General features: G+C 35.1%; 2 protein-coding genes and 1 pseudogene across 2 annotated transcripts; all 3 read right to left on the bottom strand.

Moving 5' to 3' along the window:
• LOC109714855 lies at window positions 6-1159 on the bottom strand (annotated as a pseudogene).
• On the bottom strand, window positions 7777-8685 carry LOC109714972 (receptor-like serine/threonine-protein kinase SD1-7). Its single transcript, XM_020239741.1, has 2 exons — window positions 8350-8685; window positions 7777-8189 (listed from the first exon to the last, which is right to left on the bottom strand). The coding sequence occupies exons 1-2, from the start codon at window positions 8542-8544 to the stop codon at window positions 7881-7883; spliced, it is 504 nt and encodes a 167-aa protein (XP_020095330.1). The 5' UTR covers window positions 8545-8685; the 3' UTR covers window positions 7777-7880.
• Window positions 9596-11807, bottom strand: LOC109714854 (cysteine-rich repeat secretory protein 38-like). The gene is made up of 2 exons (XM_020239561.1): window positions 10877-11807; window positions 9596-9807 (listed from the first exon to the last, which is right to left on the bottom strand). The coding sequence occupies exons 1-2, from the start codon at window positions 11805-11807 to the stop codon at window positions 9596-9598; spliced, it is 1143 nt and encodes a 380-aa protein (XP_020095150.1).

The raw sequence follows: 15608 nt of genomic DNA, 5'->3' as shown, positions 1-15608 counted from the left end.
GCAATGAAGATGTTCTCCGGCGGGAGCTCCATGTCCGCACCTTGGAAGTGGAACACGACATCCGGCACCTCCACGCTCTCGACGTTCGGCGACAACGCAAAGCACAGGTCGAACCCTTCGGGAGCCGCCGTCAGCGGCAGCTTTATTTGGGAGAAAAAGGCTTGCCTCACCGCCTCGTAGGCCGGATCGTCCAGGTAAGTGAACGGAGTCGTGGCATCGATGACGATCCCTCCAGTGCCGTCCGCATAATTCACTTGGTTCACCGTGCTCGGCATGGGAACCAGCGTCGTGCCGATCGTTATGGCAGTAAGCTGAGGTAATAGAAGGAGCTGAAGGGGTACATGGTTGGATTCCTGACGAAGGGGGTGGAGAGTGCGGAGGGGCTGAGGCTGATCGAATCGCCGATCATGAAGGGGCTGCTGACGACGCTGGTGTTATCGTAATAGGAGACGAAGCAGTGGGAGAACTTACTGACCTTCAATTGCGACGTGAGCGACAAGCTCCCCCTTCCGAGCCCCATAATGCCGGAGGCGATGCCGTCAAAGCCGCTATTGTTAGTCCCGCATCCAAAGGCCAGGTAAGGGAAGCTGGCGGAGCCCAAGGCGAACGTCTCGGTCGCCATCACGCCCCGTGTCCATACGTCAGTATCGTACTCGACGTCGTAGGGGCAGTCGGCTGGGCAGGAGGGAGACGGGACCTGCTGGCAGAGGTTGTCCTTGCAGGGGATCTTGCTGTAGGTCTTCGACTTGCTGGGGTCGAAATTCGGGGAGGGCTGCTGGAAGCAGCGGGTGCAAGTCTGGCATTGGGTCCAGACGAAGTCGAGGGCGACGTCGAGCAGCAGCGTGGTGGGCTGCGGCAGGCTGCCGATCCCCACGTCGACTGTGTAGAAAGGCGCGTTCAGGCGGGTCAAGGCATTGGAGGTGCTCGAGATTCGGCCCAGCTGCGATCTATTACTTGGCAGTGGCGGCCGCGACGGCAGCAGTTTTTTTAATATGTCGACCAAATGAGAAAAATCTACTTGTATTTGTTTCCCGGATGGAGGGCGAGGTTTGGCGCCACGTCGGCTGGCAGCGCCTGCGACAGAAGAGCGAGCTAGATGAAGCAAGGAGGACGAGGAGACCAGTAAGAGAAGCATCAGAGCCGGAGCCCGAGCGGCCATGTTAGTTCTCTTTTGATCTCAAGCAACTAAACAAATCAAGAGCAATGCAATTAATTAGTCGTATGAGCTCGTGTTTTGTTCTTGGACACATCACCAAGTGCGTATATAAGCAATAAGCAATAGACGAGGGAACATATATAGTGCCTTGGTCTGTTTAATTAATTACAACGTATAGTTGTGTCGATCGGCTAATATTTATTATTAATGTGGTGAACATCTATCAAGTTGAGCCTCTGAACTTAAGTTTTCTATTATTAATGTGGTGAACATCTACCAAGTTGAGCCTCTGAACTTAAGTTTTTTATTATTAATGTGGTGAGCATCTATCAAGTTGAGCCTCTGAACTTAAGTTTTTTTTTTTTTTTTTTTTTGTGATACTTATCTTGTTGATTAAGGATTTGATTAGAAAGGAAACGGAGAAACCATAATTTTTCCATACAATACAATACATTGCACCTAACACTAGTGAATTAACCCGTTAGTTGCATCAAGGGACACTTTGGACTGAGTCCTAATAGTTAACGAGAAATACTAAGTCAACGTCAAACANCATTGCACCTAACACTAGTGAATTAACCCGTTAGTTGCATCAAGGGACACTTTGGACTGAGTCCTAATAGTTAACGAGAAATACTAAGTCAACGTCAAACAGAGCCTGTAATTTCTACAACTCTTTGATTACATTAATTGTTTTTTTTTTTTTGAGAAAAGGTAGCACGCTATCTGCTTCATTCATTGAATGTATGAACTAGGCTACAGGAGTGAGACAACCAGGGCCTCAAGGAAAGAAACAACAATTAAAAAAAAATAAATAAATAAAAAGATAAAAGGAGGTTTTCGAGCCCATAGAAAATTCTTTGATTACAACTCTTTGATTACATTAATTGTTAAAAAGATAAAAGGAGGTTTTTGAGCCAATAGAATTAGTTTTTTTATTTTTTAAGAAAAAATATAATATACTACTCGCTTCATTTAATAAAAATATGAACTAATTAAGCTACATTAGTGAGGTAACAAGGCTTCGGGAAGAGAGAAAAAAGAGAGGGAGAGACCCCCGAAAAAAAGAAGAAAGAAAAGAAAAGAAATTCAAAAACAAAAATAAAATCTACAGGTTGTGAATTGTAATATATTAACTACCTTCAACTACCTTCGAATGCCTTCAGTTACAGTAATCTTCCCAGCCCATTGAATTAGTTAAAGATGTAAAAAAAATTCATTGTAAATTTGTACCAGTGTAACACGAGTGAATTAGGAACTGAGGTTTCAATCCAATAAAGACTTAACTAGTTCTTATTTTATAGTTGTGGAGTACCTATGTATATATGTTTACACTAATAAATTGCTTTAATCGAATATTTAATCCTCTACTTTCGACCTTTCCGACACGTTATGGAGCAAAATGAGGTCACATTTTTTTTTTTTTTTTTTTTGGAAAAGCTTGCTGAGAACAACATAAAGTCTAGTAAATTTTGACACGGTCTTGAATTTCTCTCTTTTTTTTCCTCTCTTTTTATCCTTTTTTTTTCGCATCATTGAATACTCTTCTGCTGATCATTTTTTATGATTTTAATTTGGACTCTTTTATAAGGGAAAACTCCTATAAATTCATATATAGTCTCAAATGTATTTTGGAGGAAAAAAATAGGGAAATATTCTTCCTTAATTAATTACTTTCTGGCTTGTAAACTATTAATTTGGAGAGTCACCCTCTCGATCTTTTTCTTTCTTTTTTCTTTCATTTTTTTAGAGAATCTTTACCTTAGTGACCATAGCTAACTGGGGAATTTGGAGGGAATGTTCGCATTTTTACAATAATAACACATCTTATGTAGTTAATACATTTTTTCCCTTTATTCAAAAAATTTATAATATATAATGGATTAGGATTATGACCAAATTAATATCTCCAAATGTTAATTACCTACTGCTCTAGATTATTTTCTTAAAGAATTAAATAAATTCTCTTAGGTGATATGAGATTTTCTTACAAATCACCAATACTAAGGCCTTGCAAGAAGTAAAATCGAAATCTTAGCCCACAATCACAAAAGAAAACTTTTCTAATATACAAATTATTATTAAATAACTTATTCTAGAACTTAAAAGAAGATGGATTTACAAACTTTTAAAGATACAACCCAATAATTCGGTTCGAAACAGTTATATTCGATTTGTATCAATAACATATAACTTACCAGACCGACCGTTCCCAGAGCAAGTGGCAAAGGGCTTGGTGGTTGGTACCCGAGACCCAAATTCGAATCCTAGTTGATTCACATTTCTAGCTAAGTTTATTTCTAAATAAAATAAACGAAGCGGGTAGCGTGCTACCTATCTCTCTCAAAAAATATATAACTTACCAGAATTACTGATCGACACTAGCACAGGTGGCTTAAGACATGATAGTTTGGTACCTAAAGTCATAAAAGCCTATTTGGTTCTTTGAAAAATACCTTAGAAAATTTTTTTCAGGCTAGAAAAAAATTTTCCATGTGTTTGGTTCGCAGAAAAAATAAATTTTTTGAAAAATTATTTTTTATATTTCGCGAAAAACTTTTATTTTCGTTTTTCAAATTTTTTTCGGAAAACAAAAACTTTTTTCTTCCGAATATATTGAGGAGTAGAAAAGAAAAAAAAATTCTAATATTTTGGTGTACGTTTACGACCGAATCCGTTATTTCCACCATCTCCACCGTCATCTCTATATCCCCAAACTATATATATACACGCATAAAGAAGGATCATCTCCATCTCCCAGTCCGTCATCTCCACAATCTCCATCTCTTTTGTTAAATTTTATTACCTATACCAAAATACAGTTAAAATTTATTTTTATTTAATTATTTGTTATTTATTTTGTTAAGAGTTGGTGAGCATTATGTTAATAAATTTTAAAGGTTAGTAATCTTATCCTTCTTTTGCATTTTTGTACCAAATTTTTAACTAATTAAACAAGTGAAATAGAAATTAAAAATTATTTTTTATTTTTTCTTACCAACCATACGTGCATATATGAAAAACTATTTTTCTCTTCCATCGAACCAAACAACAGAAACTAGAAAAAAAAATTCACAAAAATCTTTTTTTTTCATAAAATAGTTTTCTACTATTTTTCAAGGAACTAAACAGGCTCTAAGAGACAAGCCTAATTATTTTACATTTTCAGCTAAAAGGCTATTAGATTTTTCGAAAAAGTATGGAAAAAATTTTCAAAGGAAAAAATCATTGAAAATATTTTTCTAATTTTTTACCTGTTTGGTTTGAAAAAGAATGTTATTTTGAAAAAAAAAAATTCATATTTTACATAAAACTAGCATTTCATTTTCCGGCTTAGAAAAACGAAAATACTAATTTTTCATAAAATATGGAAAAAAATTTCATAAAAGTTTGTTTTTTTTTTTTACCAAATAGACCGAAAATTAGTAAAACAATTTTTTGTGGAAAATTTTTTTCTAGAAATTTTTTTTTTCACACTTTATCTAGAAACCAAACAACCCCTAAATTTATTTTTAAAAATAAAAAATGAACGGGACGGATAATATACTATCACTCTCGCTCCAAACCAAAAAAAAAAACTAAAACTAAAACTAAAACAAAAAAAAAGAAAAAAAAAAAAGAAAGAATTGGATTGATTCAACCCAAAGTATTGAGATTTAAAATTTCCATTCCCGAACCAACCAATTGCCTTCGAGATTGATATTGAGGTTAGTTAGTAAACCATATCTTAAGCTCGACGACCACGACTCTCGGAAGGCCACGGCTAAAAAATATAGTAAATTTTATCGATAAAATATAGTAAGATCACATTTTTGCCGTAAACTGTAAGTTATGATGTTACATGTTTGTTGAATAAAATGCATGGCGTGCATGGTATTCGGTCGCTTCATGTCACGCATGATCTAATTCAGATTAATATAGTAAATTTAAGGCAAAAAAATATTTAAAAAATTGTTCCAATGTTTTTATGCAAGACGGAAAGAATTGATTTGTTGTTATTACTAATATATTGACATATCTCTGTTCATTCATAAGAAGACTTTCATGCTGTCCAAAAGATTAATCTGCAGAGTGAAAAATTCCAACAGGTTGATTATGCAAAAATTAAGATACAAATTACCCAACAAATGTTGCCCAAAAGATTAATCCTATATAGAGAATAATTAAATAGCAACAACTTAATTGACATCCATAATAGGTAACCCATATGGATTGATAAATGTGAGGAAAGAGATTAGAAAAATAGAATTTTCTTTTGAATAAATAAAAAAATAGAAATTAATTTAACCAATTTAAATCATTGGCGTGGATTATTTCAATTCACAACCTCTTGAAACCAAGGATCGAACAGCTCTTATATTTAACTTGCTTTCAAAAATTCTCATAAATATCGATTTCTCAACCAATTAATTAGATTTATCAAGGAATAAACATTTCTCACCTTCTGTAATCCCAAACTGTTATATGTTGCCTAGGAGTAACATGTAATGTGTGCACCAAAACAATTATCATGAAACCGTTAAATTTGTATAATTGATTTCACGATTAAATTTTTTAGCAGTATCAAAATTCAATGATGTTAGCCCAAGTTGAAACTCAGATTCATAGCCTTTAAAAGCCAAATTTTTTTATTCTAGAATGTTATTATGTTATACAAACCAGTGTTATGTACCATTCAATCAGCAAAAATGGTGTTTATCAAAGTCAATGAAATCTTACAATAGTGGAATCAGCTCCTTTCTTGATCAAGTAGACTGCAAGTGAATTCAGAGTTCACAAGATCCAATTTCTCTGCCTTGATCACAGCCTCGAACGGAAGAGGCGCGAAACTCCGATCCGGGCCGTAGAAATGCGGGAAATAATTGGAAGCATCGGCTGATTGGTAAATTAATCCCTCTCCGAGCTGCAAGTTTGGCAGTAGATATGATCATTAAGTTGATAGAAGCGATTATTACAGTAAATAAAAAACACGAACCATTAACTAGCGCAAACCATATATAAAAAGGCAATAGCTTGCTAACTGGATAATAACAAAATCATCAACATTTAAAATTTCTCAGGGTTGAACAAATCACAGTATAATATTGCAGCATGCATAAATTATCAACTAAAAACAAATTGCACAATATATTATATATTATCTTCAAGATTGGCAACCAAAAAAAAAACATAACTCATATTTCAATTTCTCATTAACAACACTAACATCTGATCTCTGCTCGATTAGCAATAAGTTAACAAATCTTCCTTAAGTTTCAATTAAGACATGACATAAACTCGCATCAAGCGAGGATTTTAGAATTACAAATGCAATGCCTTAATTTGGAAGCTTCGAAGGCCATGAATAAAGTAGTCGACGATTTACAAATTGCCTCAATATGCAAACAGAAGAAACGTCTATCAAATGTATTCTTATTATCTTGTCAAACTGGCAGTTTTCTGTCAGATTACACCAGAAAATAATTCACTGCATTATATGTTCCATCATTAATTAAAAGATTGGAACGGCATGTAATCTCTCCTATATCATACCCTTCGACAAAGTAAGATGTTGATAGTAAGAAAATTAAGGATTCTTACTGAACTTGGACATATGCGCATGCATGGTTTGAGCTATAATCTAAAGTGGTTTCATAAAAGGATGAAAAGAATATTGGGAATTGTTTTGCAAGTTATATATATTAGACTCTAATAAATCTCATGTATGAGAGCGCGCTATTAAAGATTGAATTGTACTTTATATATAATAATAATTATTATTATTATTACGATAATAAAGTTATTAGTAGAGGCTTTTCTGAACATAATTATATATGTACATAATTTTGAGATTTATGTCCGCGATGATCCCAAACTTCTAATTTCTATTTTATCATGTTTCATGAAACTTAAAAAAAACACGCAAGGCTAGAGTGAATCAAGCAAGAAGCAGTGAAATGGAGACGATCAAGTATAAGTGATTTGGTTCATTAACAACCATATCATTTTTCTACGCGTTACAACATTTATAAAATGAGAAAGAAAAAATTAAAAAGAGACCTGCAAGTGAATATCTTTAACTCAAATTTTCACTTCTCTTTTGCTCCATGCATGGCCAATTTGCTACGTACCTCTTTTATATTCAACAGGTAGTAATCTCATTTGGACACAACGCGAACCCTACATGTTCTGCTTCGAACAACCAACTCCTGTACGTATTCGATCACACAATCGAATCATCCGCATTCTCCGAGCTAGCTAGGATTCGATCATACCAATCGAATCATCCACATTCTCCGAGCTAGCTAGGATGCACCACCCCACAATGCAATGATCTTTCCAACAAGTACGTACACAACCACAAATTGCACCCAATCAACTTACCAATACTTATATATGGTTACACAGATGGGTCTTACACAAAAGGTGTGTTATATAGCTACTGAGACATTTAGCCTTACATCATGTTATGCTATTGGTCTTTATTGTGATATTGGCCAATTCAGACTCTTAATCGTTGTAATTAATACGTACATGCTTAATTAATTACAACCAAGTTGCTACTTCCTACCTAGAGAAACTATGCATACAGCCAACATTTGCAAATAACATTTTCTCAATCTTTTCAATCCAATGCTCTTTATCTAATACGACAATAGGATAACTGATAATGCCGATACGAACTTTAATATCTCGAAAAGAAAACCAAATTAGAAAAAGGAAGAAGAAGACAACTGAAGTAGCATTATCGACCTTCTAGACCAGTAAAAGTAATCTCATTTTCACTAACAGGCACGATGAAATCAGATGCCATCTCTGCTTCATCCATGATTCTCACATTGAAGTAAGCTGGTTGCTTTGGATCTGGTAGGCTCGTACTATCGCTGTTTAGCATCACAATCACATCCGACATGGTGGGTCGATCCGCAGCATTCTCTTGAACACACATTAATGCCACATGAATGCATCTCAATATCTCATATGTTTCGGAACTACCATCTAGTGATGGATCTATGAGTTCAAGCCATCTCCCCTCTTTCCAAACCTCCCATGCCTGAGACAAATTTGTCACCAGCTAATGATATAAAATTTTCAGATGCTTTAGGGAACACCAATTATCTCGTCAATTAGATGATGAAATGATCTAAAATGCCATAATACTTTCTTTTAAAAAATATATTATAAGAATGAAGTGATCAAATCTCCTTACTTACGTATCCGAGGAGGTTAAGATGATTCCCATATTGGTGAAAACCAGCATTTCTCTTTCCGCTAACGATCTCAAGAAGTAAGACGCCAAAGCTAAAGACATCAGATTTAACTGAGAAAAGACCCTCAGAAGCATATTCGGGAGACATGTAGCCACTGAACCAATTAATTACAAAATTGTCAACAAAACCAATAAACATAAATTAGTTGATACATAAATGTGGTTAATCTATACTTACTATGTGCCAACAACCCTGTTTGTGTTTGCTTGAGTTTCGTTGGAACCGAAGATTCTAGCTAAGCCAAAATCAGATATCTTAGATTTCATCTCGCTATCCAAGAGAATATTGCTCGCCTTTAGATCTCTATGGATAATTCGTAGCCGAGAGTGCTTGTGAAGATAAAGAAGTCCTTGAGCTATTCCTTCAACAATAGTAAAGCGCTTTTGCCAATCTAATGTTGCTCCTCTTGTTTGATCTAAGATTGACAAACTAACATAAAAAAGAATGCATCGAAAGAGAAGAAAAATAACAATTGAAGCAGAATAATGAATACAAACCAAAGAGGAAGAAATCCAAGCTTTTATTTGGCATGTATTCGTATATTAGTATTTTCTCTTCTCCTTGAATGCAGCAGCCTAATAGCCTTACAAGGTTTCGATGCTGAAGTTTTGCTATAAGTTGAATCTCATTCTTGAATTCCACTAGACCTTGGCCCGAACGTGTAGAGAGTCTCTTTACGGCTATTTCAAGCCCATTTGATAATTGCCCCTGTTATATATCATAGAAAGTACCATGAATTTCAAACAAAAAAAATTAAATAATTGCATTCCGTTTTTGTCATTTTTTGAAGAAAAAGATAAGTGTACACTCCTCTAAAGCTGGAGTTAAAAAATAATAATCCTAGTAATACTAATATTAGGTTGGCACATAGTGCAGCTGAATTTTAAATCCAAATCTTCTATGGAGGAGGAGGCTACAAAAGTTGTACTTCAATTGTAAGTCATTATTGTGAATACATTACATGCATGTTAGTTGTGTTACTCCACATAACATGTTTTTTTAAATAAGAAAATATCGTTATATAGACATAACTATTATTGAAGTGCAGAGCTCAATACAACATTATAATTATTCTATTATAGGATCTAAATTTGATGAAGAGTGAAATTTCAATAAATTGATTTCGACAAATACCATTTCCATTCTTTTTCAGAGATAATAATGTTTACACCTTTAAATTAATTACACTTTAAATTGATTGCACTTGAATTACCTTGTAAACAGGCCCAAAACCGCCCTCGCCCAGTTTGCTTTCGATGGAGAAATTGTTTGTAGAGTTCACTAGGGTAGCAAAATCAAATAATGAGAATTCGGAACTGTTTTCTTCACTCTTCCAAAGCCTAATTACTTCATCAGTATCAAAATTGAAAGTTGGTCGAGAGTGATACAACTTTGCCCTTTCTGGATCACAGATTAAAAATGAAAAAGAAAAAGTTCTTGATTAGGAGTTTCTCTAGCTATAAGTGGTTTAAAACTTTATTTGAATTTACCTGCGCGTCTTCGCCTTTTGATGCATAGGAGACACAGGAGGGAGCAAGAAAAAAGGAGTATGGTGAGGCATGTAGTTATAATAATAATAATAATGCGAAGCTTACTTTTTCCCCGCCTTGTGCCTGTAACAAATGTTTCAAGTGAAATGCTATAATTAATTGATTGATCAACCTTACATTAAATAGTAGATGGTTATCTTCGGATTGTTTTATAAGGTAGTTAACATAAAGGTCGATGTAGAGCATAAGTATTTTAACTTACTATTATTTCTAGCTTTTAAAATTACTTCAATATAAATAAAATATAAATGATAGTTTAGATGTTATTGCAGATAAACATATCTAAAATTTTTATTGTGCTGAGAAGCATCTTCTAAGACCCAGAAAGTAAAAACTTTTACTTTTAGCTACAGTAAGAAGGTGCTCTGCGGAACTAATTGATGAAACAATTATATTTATTTACATTTCTTTATAGTATTATGTTAACAAAATTTAATCTGAAAAAACAGCTAAATCATGCCTACTAATTAATATTAGATTTTTCTTTTTTTTTTTAACTCTTTTTACTGAGGAGATGGTAATCAGGATTCAGATAGGAGTGTAAAACGTGCAGCTTGAACGAGACGACCCCGAGCCACCGATCTGACACAAAAGCCCTCAAATTAAGGCACAACTTGTTTAGGATTTCCCGTTCGGCAGGCACAACTCAATACTGATTACTAATGTTTTTTTTCTAATGTTTGGTGCCGAATATATTTCTTTTTTCAAAAGACTATTCATGCTATTTATTCTTTATGCTCTGTTTTTTATTTCCTCAGAAGGTTTTAGAGTATTAAAAACAAAGGGTTGGTTGTTTGAGCACATATCAGAACCCCTCCTGCTGTGTTAAAATTATTAATCTGACTTCTGTAAAAATTTATACTGCTCTAAAATAATAATAATACTAATAATAATATTTTTACCACCAGTATGTTGGTTACTTTCGGTTGGAATTTGCGGAGGAGGCGACACCGTGAGAGGCGGCGAGCTACCTGGCTGAGTGCTGGGAGGTTGCGGAGTACCGGGCAGGTCCCCCGGCGCGACAGAAGAAATGCTTGTCATCGACCTCCCGTAGTAGAACGGATACACTTCGTATCTCAAATTGCACCAGATGCCGAGAACTCGTCCCCCTTGCCGCCCGTCGAAGTAGCTCAGTGTCTCGTTGATTTGGGCCTGAAGGCACCGGCGACACTCGGGGCCCGGCATGTCCGGAGCGCATTGAGCTAACCCGTATATTGTCGGAAAGCCGTTCGTGATGGTCAATTCACCGGTGGCGAACAGCTTTCCGGAGTTTGAATTCGACGCAGCCGAATCGGCTACGTGACTCAGTAGAGTGTTCACCACTTGGTTGAAGAAATTCTTAATGGCGGTGCTCCGGGTGTACCCGGGAAACCTCTCGCCCGTTATGTTTTGGGTATTCAACATGATGACCTGCCCGGAGTTGTTGAAGGCGGAGGTAAAGTTTTGGTTTGAATACATGAGGAGGCAGTGGTCGTACCAGATGACGGCCGTTTTTTCGTACGGGCATAGCTGCTGGGTGTCACTGGGAGCTCCGTCGAGGCAGGTGCCGCAGTCGGTGGCGTTGACGTCGCCGCGGCAGAGGGCGAGACCAAGTACCTGGTCGACGGACTCGCCTGTGCTGGCATTGGAGAAGCCGTCGGAGACTGAGGCTACGGAGGAGAGATAGGGCAGGAGGTGGCGGAGGTTGGACTCGTAGGTGCTGTTGGCGGTGTAGCTGCCGGTGTCGCCGCAGATTTGATCGATCGGCGAATCATCATCGCCGCCGTGCAGCAAGAGGGGAAGGCAGCAGAGTAGTGAGATGAGTAGTAAACAAGAGGGGGAGGGGGCGGAGGATGGAGGAGGTGTATCCATGCATGGGATTGAATACTGCAGGTTTGATTGCTGTGCTCGTGAGGTTTTGATAAGAGTTTGGTTGAGATCGAGTTTCCCGTGCGTCCGCGTGAGAATTTTACTGTGAATTACGCTGTTGAGATAAATGGTCCTTCAGAAATATTTTACAATTCAATTATTAGGGTAAATTATACTTCTCGTCCCTAAATTATGACTCAGGTGATATTTTGATTGATGCTTAAATTTTAATATATTATAACTTATTAAGCTTGCCTCTTATTAACTCGTAATAGTAATATAATAATAATTAACAATGAGCCAAAAATGAATTGAGTTTTGCTGTTTTTAGTTACTTGATCTCGAGTGGGGAGTAGTAGTTATTTTTCTACAACTTTTTTTTTTTTTTTTTTGCTTATTTGTATTTTCTATTTTCTGAGGCCATGTTGCCTCAACCTCTGTAGTCAAATTTATTTGCTAAATGAATGAAGCAGGTAATTTGCTATCTTTTTCTTAAAAAAAAAAAAAGCAATGTGATAATAATTAAAATATTACATCACTATTACACTCATTACACATCAAAATTTAGCAACTATATAAAAAAAATCTTATATATTTTATGTTTAATTATAAACTATCTTAATTTCGTTCTTACTTAATTGTTTAAATACCATGGTGTATAATATAGTTTGCTATATTAAAAAAAAAAAAAAAAAAAAAACCATAAATCATAGTAGGGCGTTCCAAGAACCAATCAGTTGCTTGAGCCTGCGCACCACGAAAACTATATTAGTATACAAAATACCCCTGCGGCCTGCGCTGCACTTAATGTTTGACGATTCATTCACAAGTAAATTATGAAACTCATTCAAAAGTAAAATTCTAATTTTGATGTCTTTACAATAGAATGTTACAATTACAAGGTAAGAGATATATATAGAGAGAGAGAGAAAGTTCCACTACAATGTTTTCAATAGCACCAAACATGCATCCAGTGATACCAAGTTTTTCGCTATATATATATATATATATAGAGAGAGAGAGAGAGAGAGAGAGTTGAACTAGAATGCTCTCAAAAGCACTAAGGGAGTGGTGTTTTTGAGTTTTTAACCATTGGATGGAAAGATGTAGGGCTGAGATGATGGTGGTAGGTGAAATAGTGTTTGATCCAAAAACTATTAATAATGAAGGAGTAGATCCAAAAGCTAGAAACTTAGAAGCACCAACCCCTTGGTACTTCTGAAAGTATTCTAGCTCAATTATATATATATATAGAGAGAGAGAGAGAGAAAGAGCTAGACTAAAATATTATTATCAGTACCAAATCATTGATGCTATTAGATTTTCGACCCTTAGATGAAGAGATATGCGGTTAGAATGATAATGGTCCTTTAGGGTTTTGTAGCCGGACTCTTATATATACACCCATAGACCAGGTGTAGGCAATAATTTTAGGCACGGATGATAAGTAACTTCTTTGAATGAATGATGGACTCCAGGAGAAGAAACTTTGACCTGTTCAAATAACACAGCACCAGCCGCCTTGCTCGGCAACCTTAAAGAGGACATGACTACCCCAAGGTCAAGGGTTAATTAAAATATCTTGTAAATCAGATGTTTTTCGAACTATATATTAATATTATATTATCTAAAATATTAACAAAATTAACAAAAAAAATTATATACTAATTTTTTGTTGATATAATTTTTGAAAAAAAAAATTCAACTATTGATTCAATATTATTATTTTTTTATAAAATAATTTAGACAAAAAGATTGGTGGCCTAAAGCAAGTTACACATCTGAATTTCGAATAGCTCATCGATGCAGAGATAATTTCTATCTTTGATAATAAGCCTGCAGTTTGTAACAAAATTGGAATATATTATGTAGGAAATGAGAGTTATGACACAAATAGTAACAATTAGAAATATTATTATGACCCAGAAAAAATTTAAACTGATATGAACGAAGCAGCAGGCACATAGCATGCTATATTTCTCTCAAAGAAATAAAAAAATTCAAGCTGATCATGAAAATTTTGATCCATCCAAATCTGCCTGGTACAACAAGAATTTAAATTATATGATGACCTCTGCTTTTTCTTCAGAGGATATTGTTTAAATTCTAAATACTGTTTCTTCCTAAAAATGAATGCGATTTGAGAAGAAATTATTTTTGGTGATTTTTTTTTTCATTTAACTTTAATATAATCCTTCAAATGAGAGTTGATTACGTACCATCATGTGTAGAAAAATTCCGCACGCAGAAAAGAATAAAATTCTAGGCATTAACAACTTCTGTGAAGATGCAGAGCACTTCGTCCTCTGCTGTCGCTGTAGACAATTACGCGTCAAGCTCAAATTCTCCACTTAGTCGACGATAAAGAGGTTGACATAAGTTTAAAGGAATATTAATTTTACAAACCATAGAATTTCTTCATCCCGTTATTTGCACTTTATCATATCGTGGTTAATAAAATATTACCTTGTTACTTTATACAGTAATAATTTTTTACTGAAACAAAGACAAAATAATTATATGACAACAAACTTCTACACTTGGAACTACATATTAATAACAAACCATAAATGTGCTACACCACGAAGGCTTTTGATAAGAGATGTGGCGATTCATGTAATGGGTTATTGAAGATATTTCAAAATCAATAACTTTCAGGGCTATTGTTTTGAAATGGTAGAATCCAAATTGCTTAAATGCTTGCTAGAAATTTATTTCTATTACGTACGTTGATTACGGTATTTTGACCATTTACTTACTTTGTGACTATTTGACGTAGTGTGTTCACTTAGAGTTAATTGCACCATTAATTACAACGTATTGGATGGATTAGGATTACGATCTAATATCCCAAAATGTATATTACATAATGCTCTATATTATTTTCTCAAATAATAAAATAAATTGTCTCATAAGCGATATACGGATTTCGAACAATAAAATCACCGCTATCAAAACCTTACAAGAATCAAGTAAAATCAAAGCATTAGCCTATAATCTTAGGAGAAAATGAATCGAACAGCTCTTATAATTTACTAAAAGATCAAACTATTTGGAAATGCTTGTGAGCTCAAAGGGAGTATTAATTAACCCGCGAATGAAAGATTCCCATGAATGAGGGTAGGTGCCAACCATCAGATCATATTTAACTTGCTTTAAAAATCCCCATAAATATGATTCAATAGATGTTTTTTCACCTGTGGATATCTCATTGTTGATATCCATGATGATGGAATAAATTATCCTGAGGATTAATAAAGATGAAATGGCAAGTCAATTTCTCAACCAATTAATTAGATTTATCAAGGAATAAACATTTCTCACCTTCTGTAATCTCAAACTGTTATATGTTGCCTAGGAGTAACATGTAATGTGTGCACCAAAACAGTTATCATGAAACTGTCAAATTTATATAATTGATTTCGCGATTAAATTTTTTTGTAGTATCAAAATTCAATGATGTTAGCCCAAGTTGAAACTCAGATTCATAGCCTTTAAAAGCCAAATTTTTTTATTCTAGAATGTTATTATGTTATACAAACCAGTGTTATGTACCATTCAATCAGCAAAAATGCTGTTTATCAAAGTCAATGAAATATTATTACAATAGTGGAATCAGCTTCTTTCTTGATCAAGTAGACTGCAAGTGAATTCAGAGTTTACAAGATCCAATTTCTCTGCCTTGATCACAGCCTCGAGTGGAAGAGGAGCGAAACTCCGAGCCGGGCCGTAGAAATGCGGGAAATAATTTGAAGCATCGGCTGATTCGTAAATTAATCCCTCCCCGAGCTGCAAGTTTGGCAA

Source organism: Ananas comosus, linkage group 9 (assembly GCF_001540865.1).
Source record: "Ananas comosus cultivar F153 linkage group 9, ASM154086v1, whole genome shotgun sequence".
NCBI lineage: Eukaryota > Viridiplantae > Streptophyta > Magnoliopsida > Poales > Bromeliaceae > Ananas > Ananas comosus.
Note: the sequence above shows the minus strand (reverse complement) of the source record. Positions and strands in the feature narration are given on the sequence as shown.

Bases quoted from the DNA above. Each gene is read 5' to 3' on its own strand.
- LOC109714972 (XM_020239741.1), bottom strand. From the start codon at position 8,544: ATGTTTATTGGTTTTGTTGACAATTTTGTAATTAATTGGTTCAGTGGC. The intron at 8,190-8,349 runs GTAAGTAAGGAG...AATTTGTCTCAG, and splicing joins ATCTTAACCTCCTCGGATAC to GCATGGGAGGTTTGGAAAGA.
- LOC109714854 (XM_020239561.1), bottom strand. From the start codon at position 11,807: ATGGATACACCTCCTCCATCCTCCGCCCCCTCCCCCTCTTGTTTACTA. The intron at 9,808-10,876 runs GTAACCAACATA...TCTGTGATCCAG, and splicing joins TCCGCAAATTCCAACCGAAA to AAAGGGCAAAGTTGTATCAC.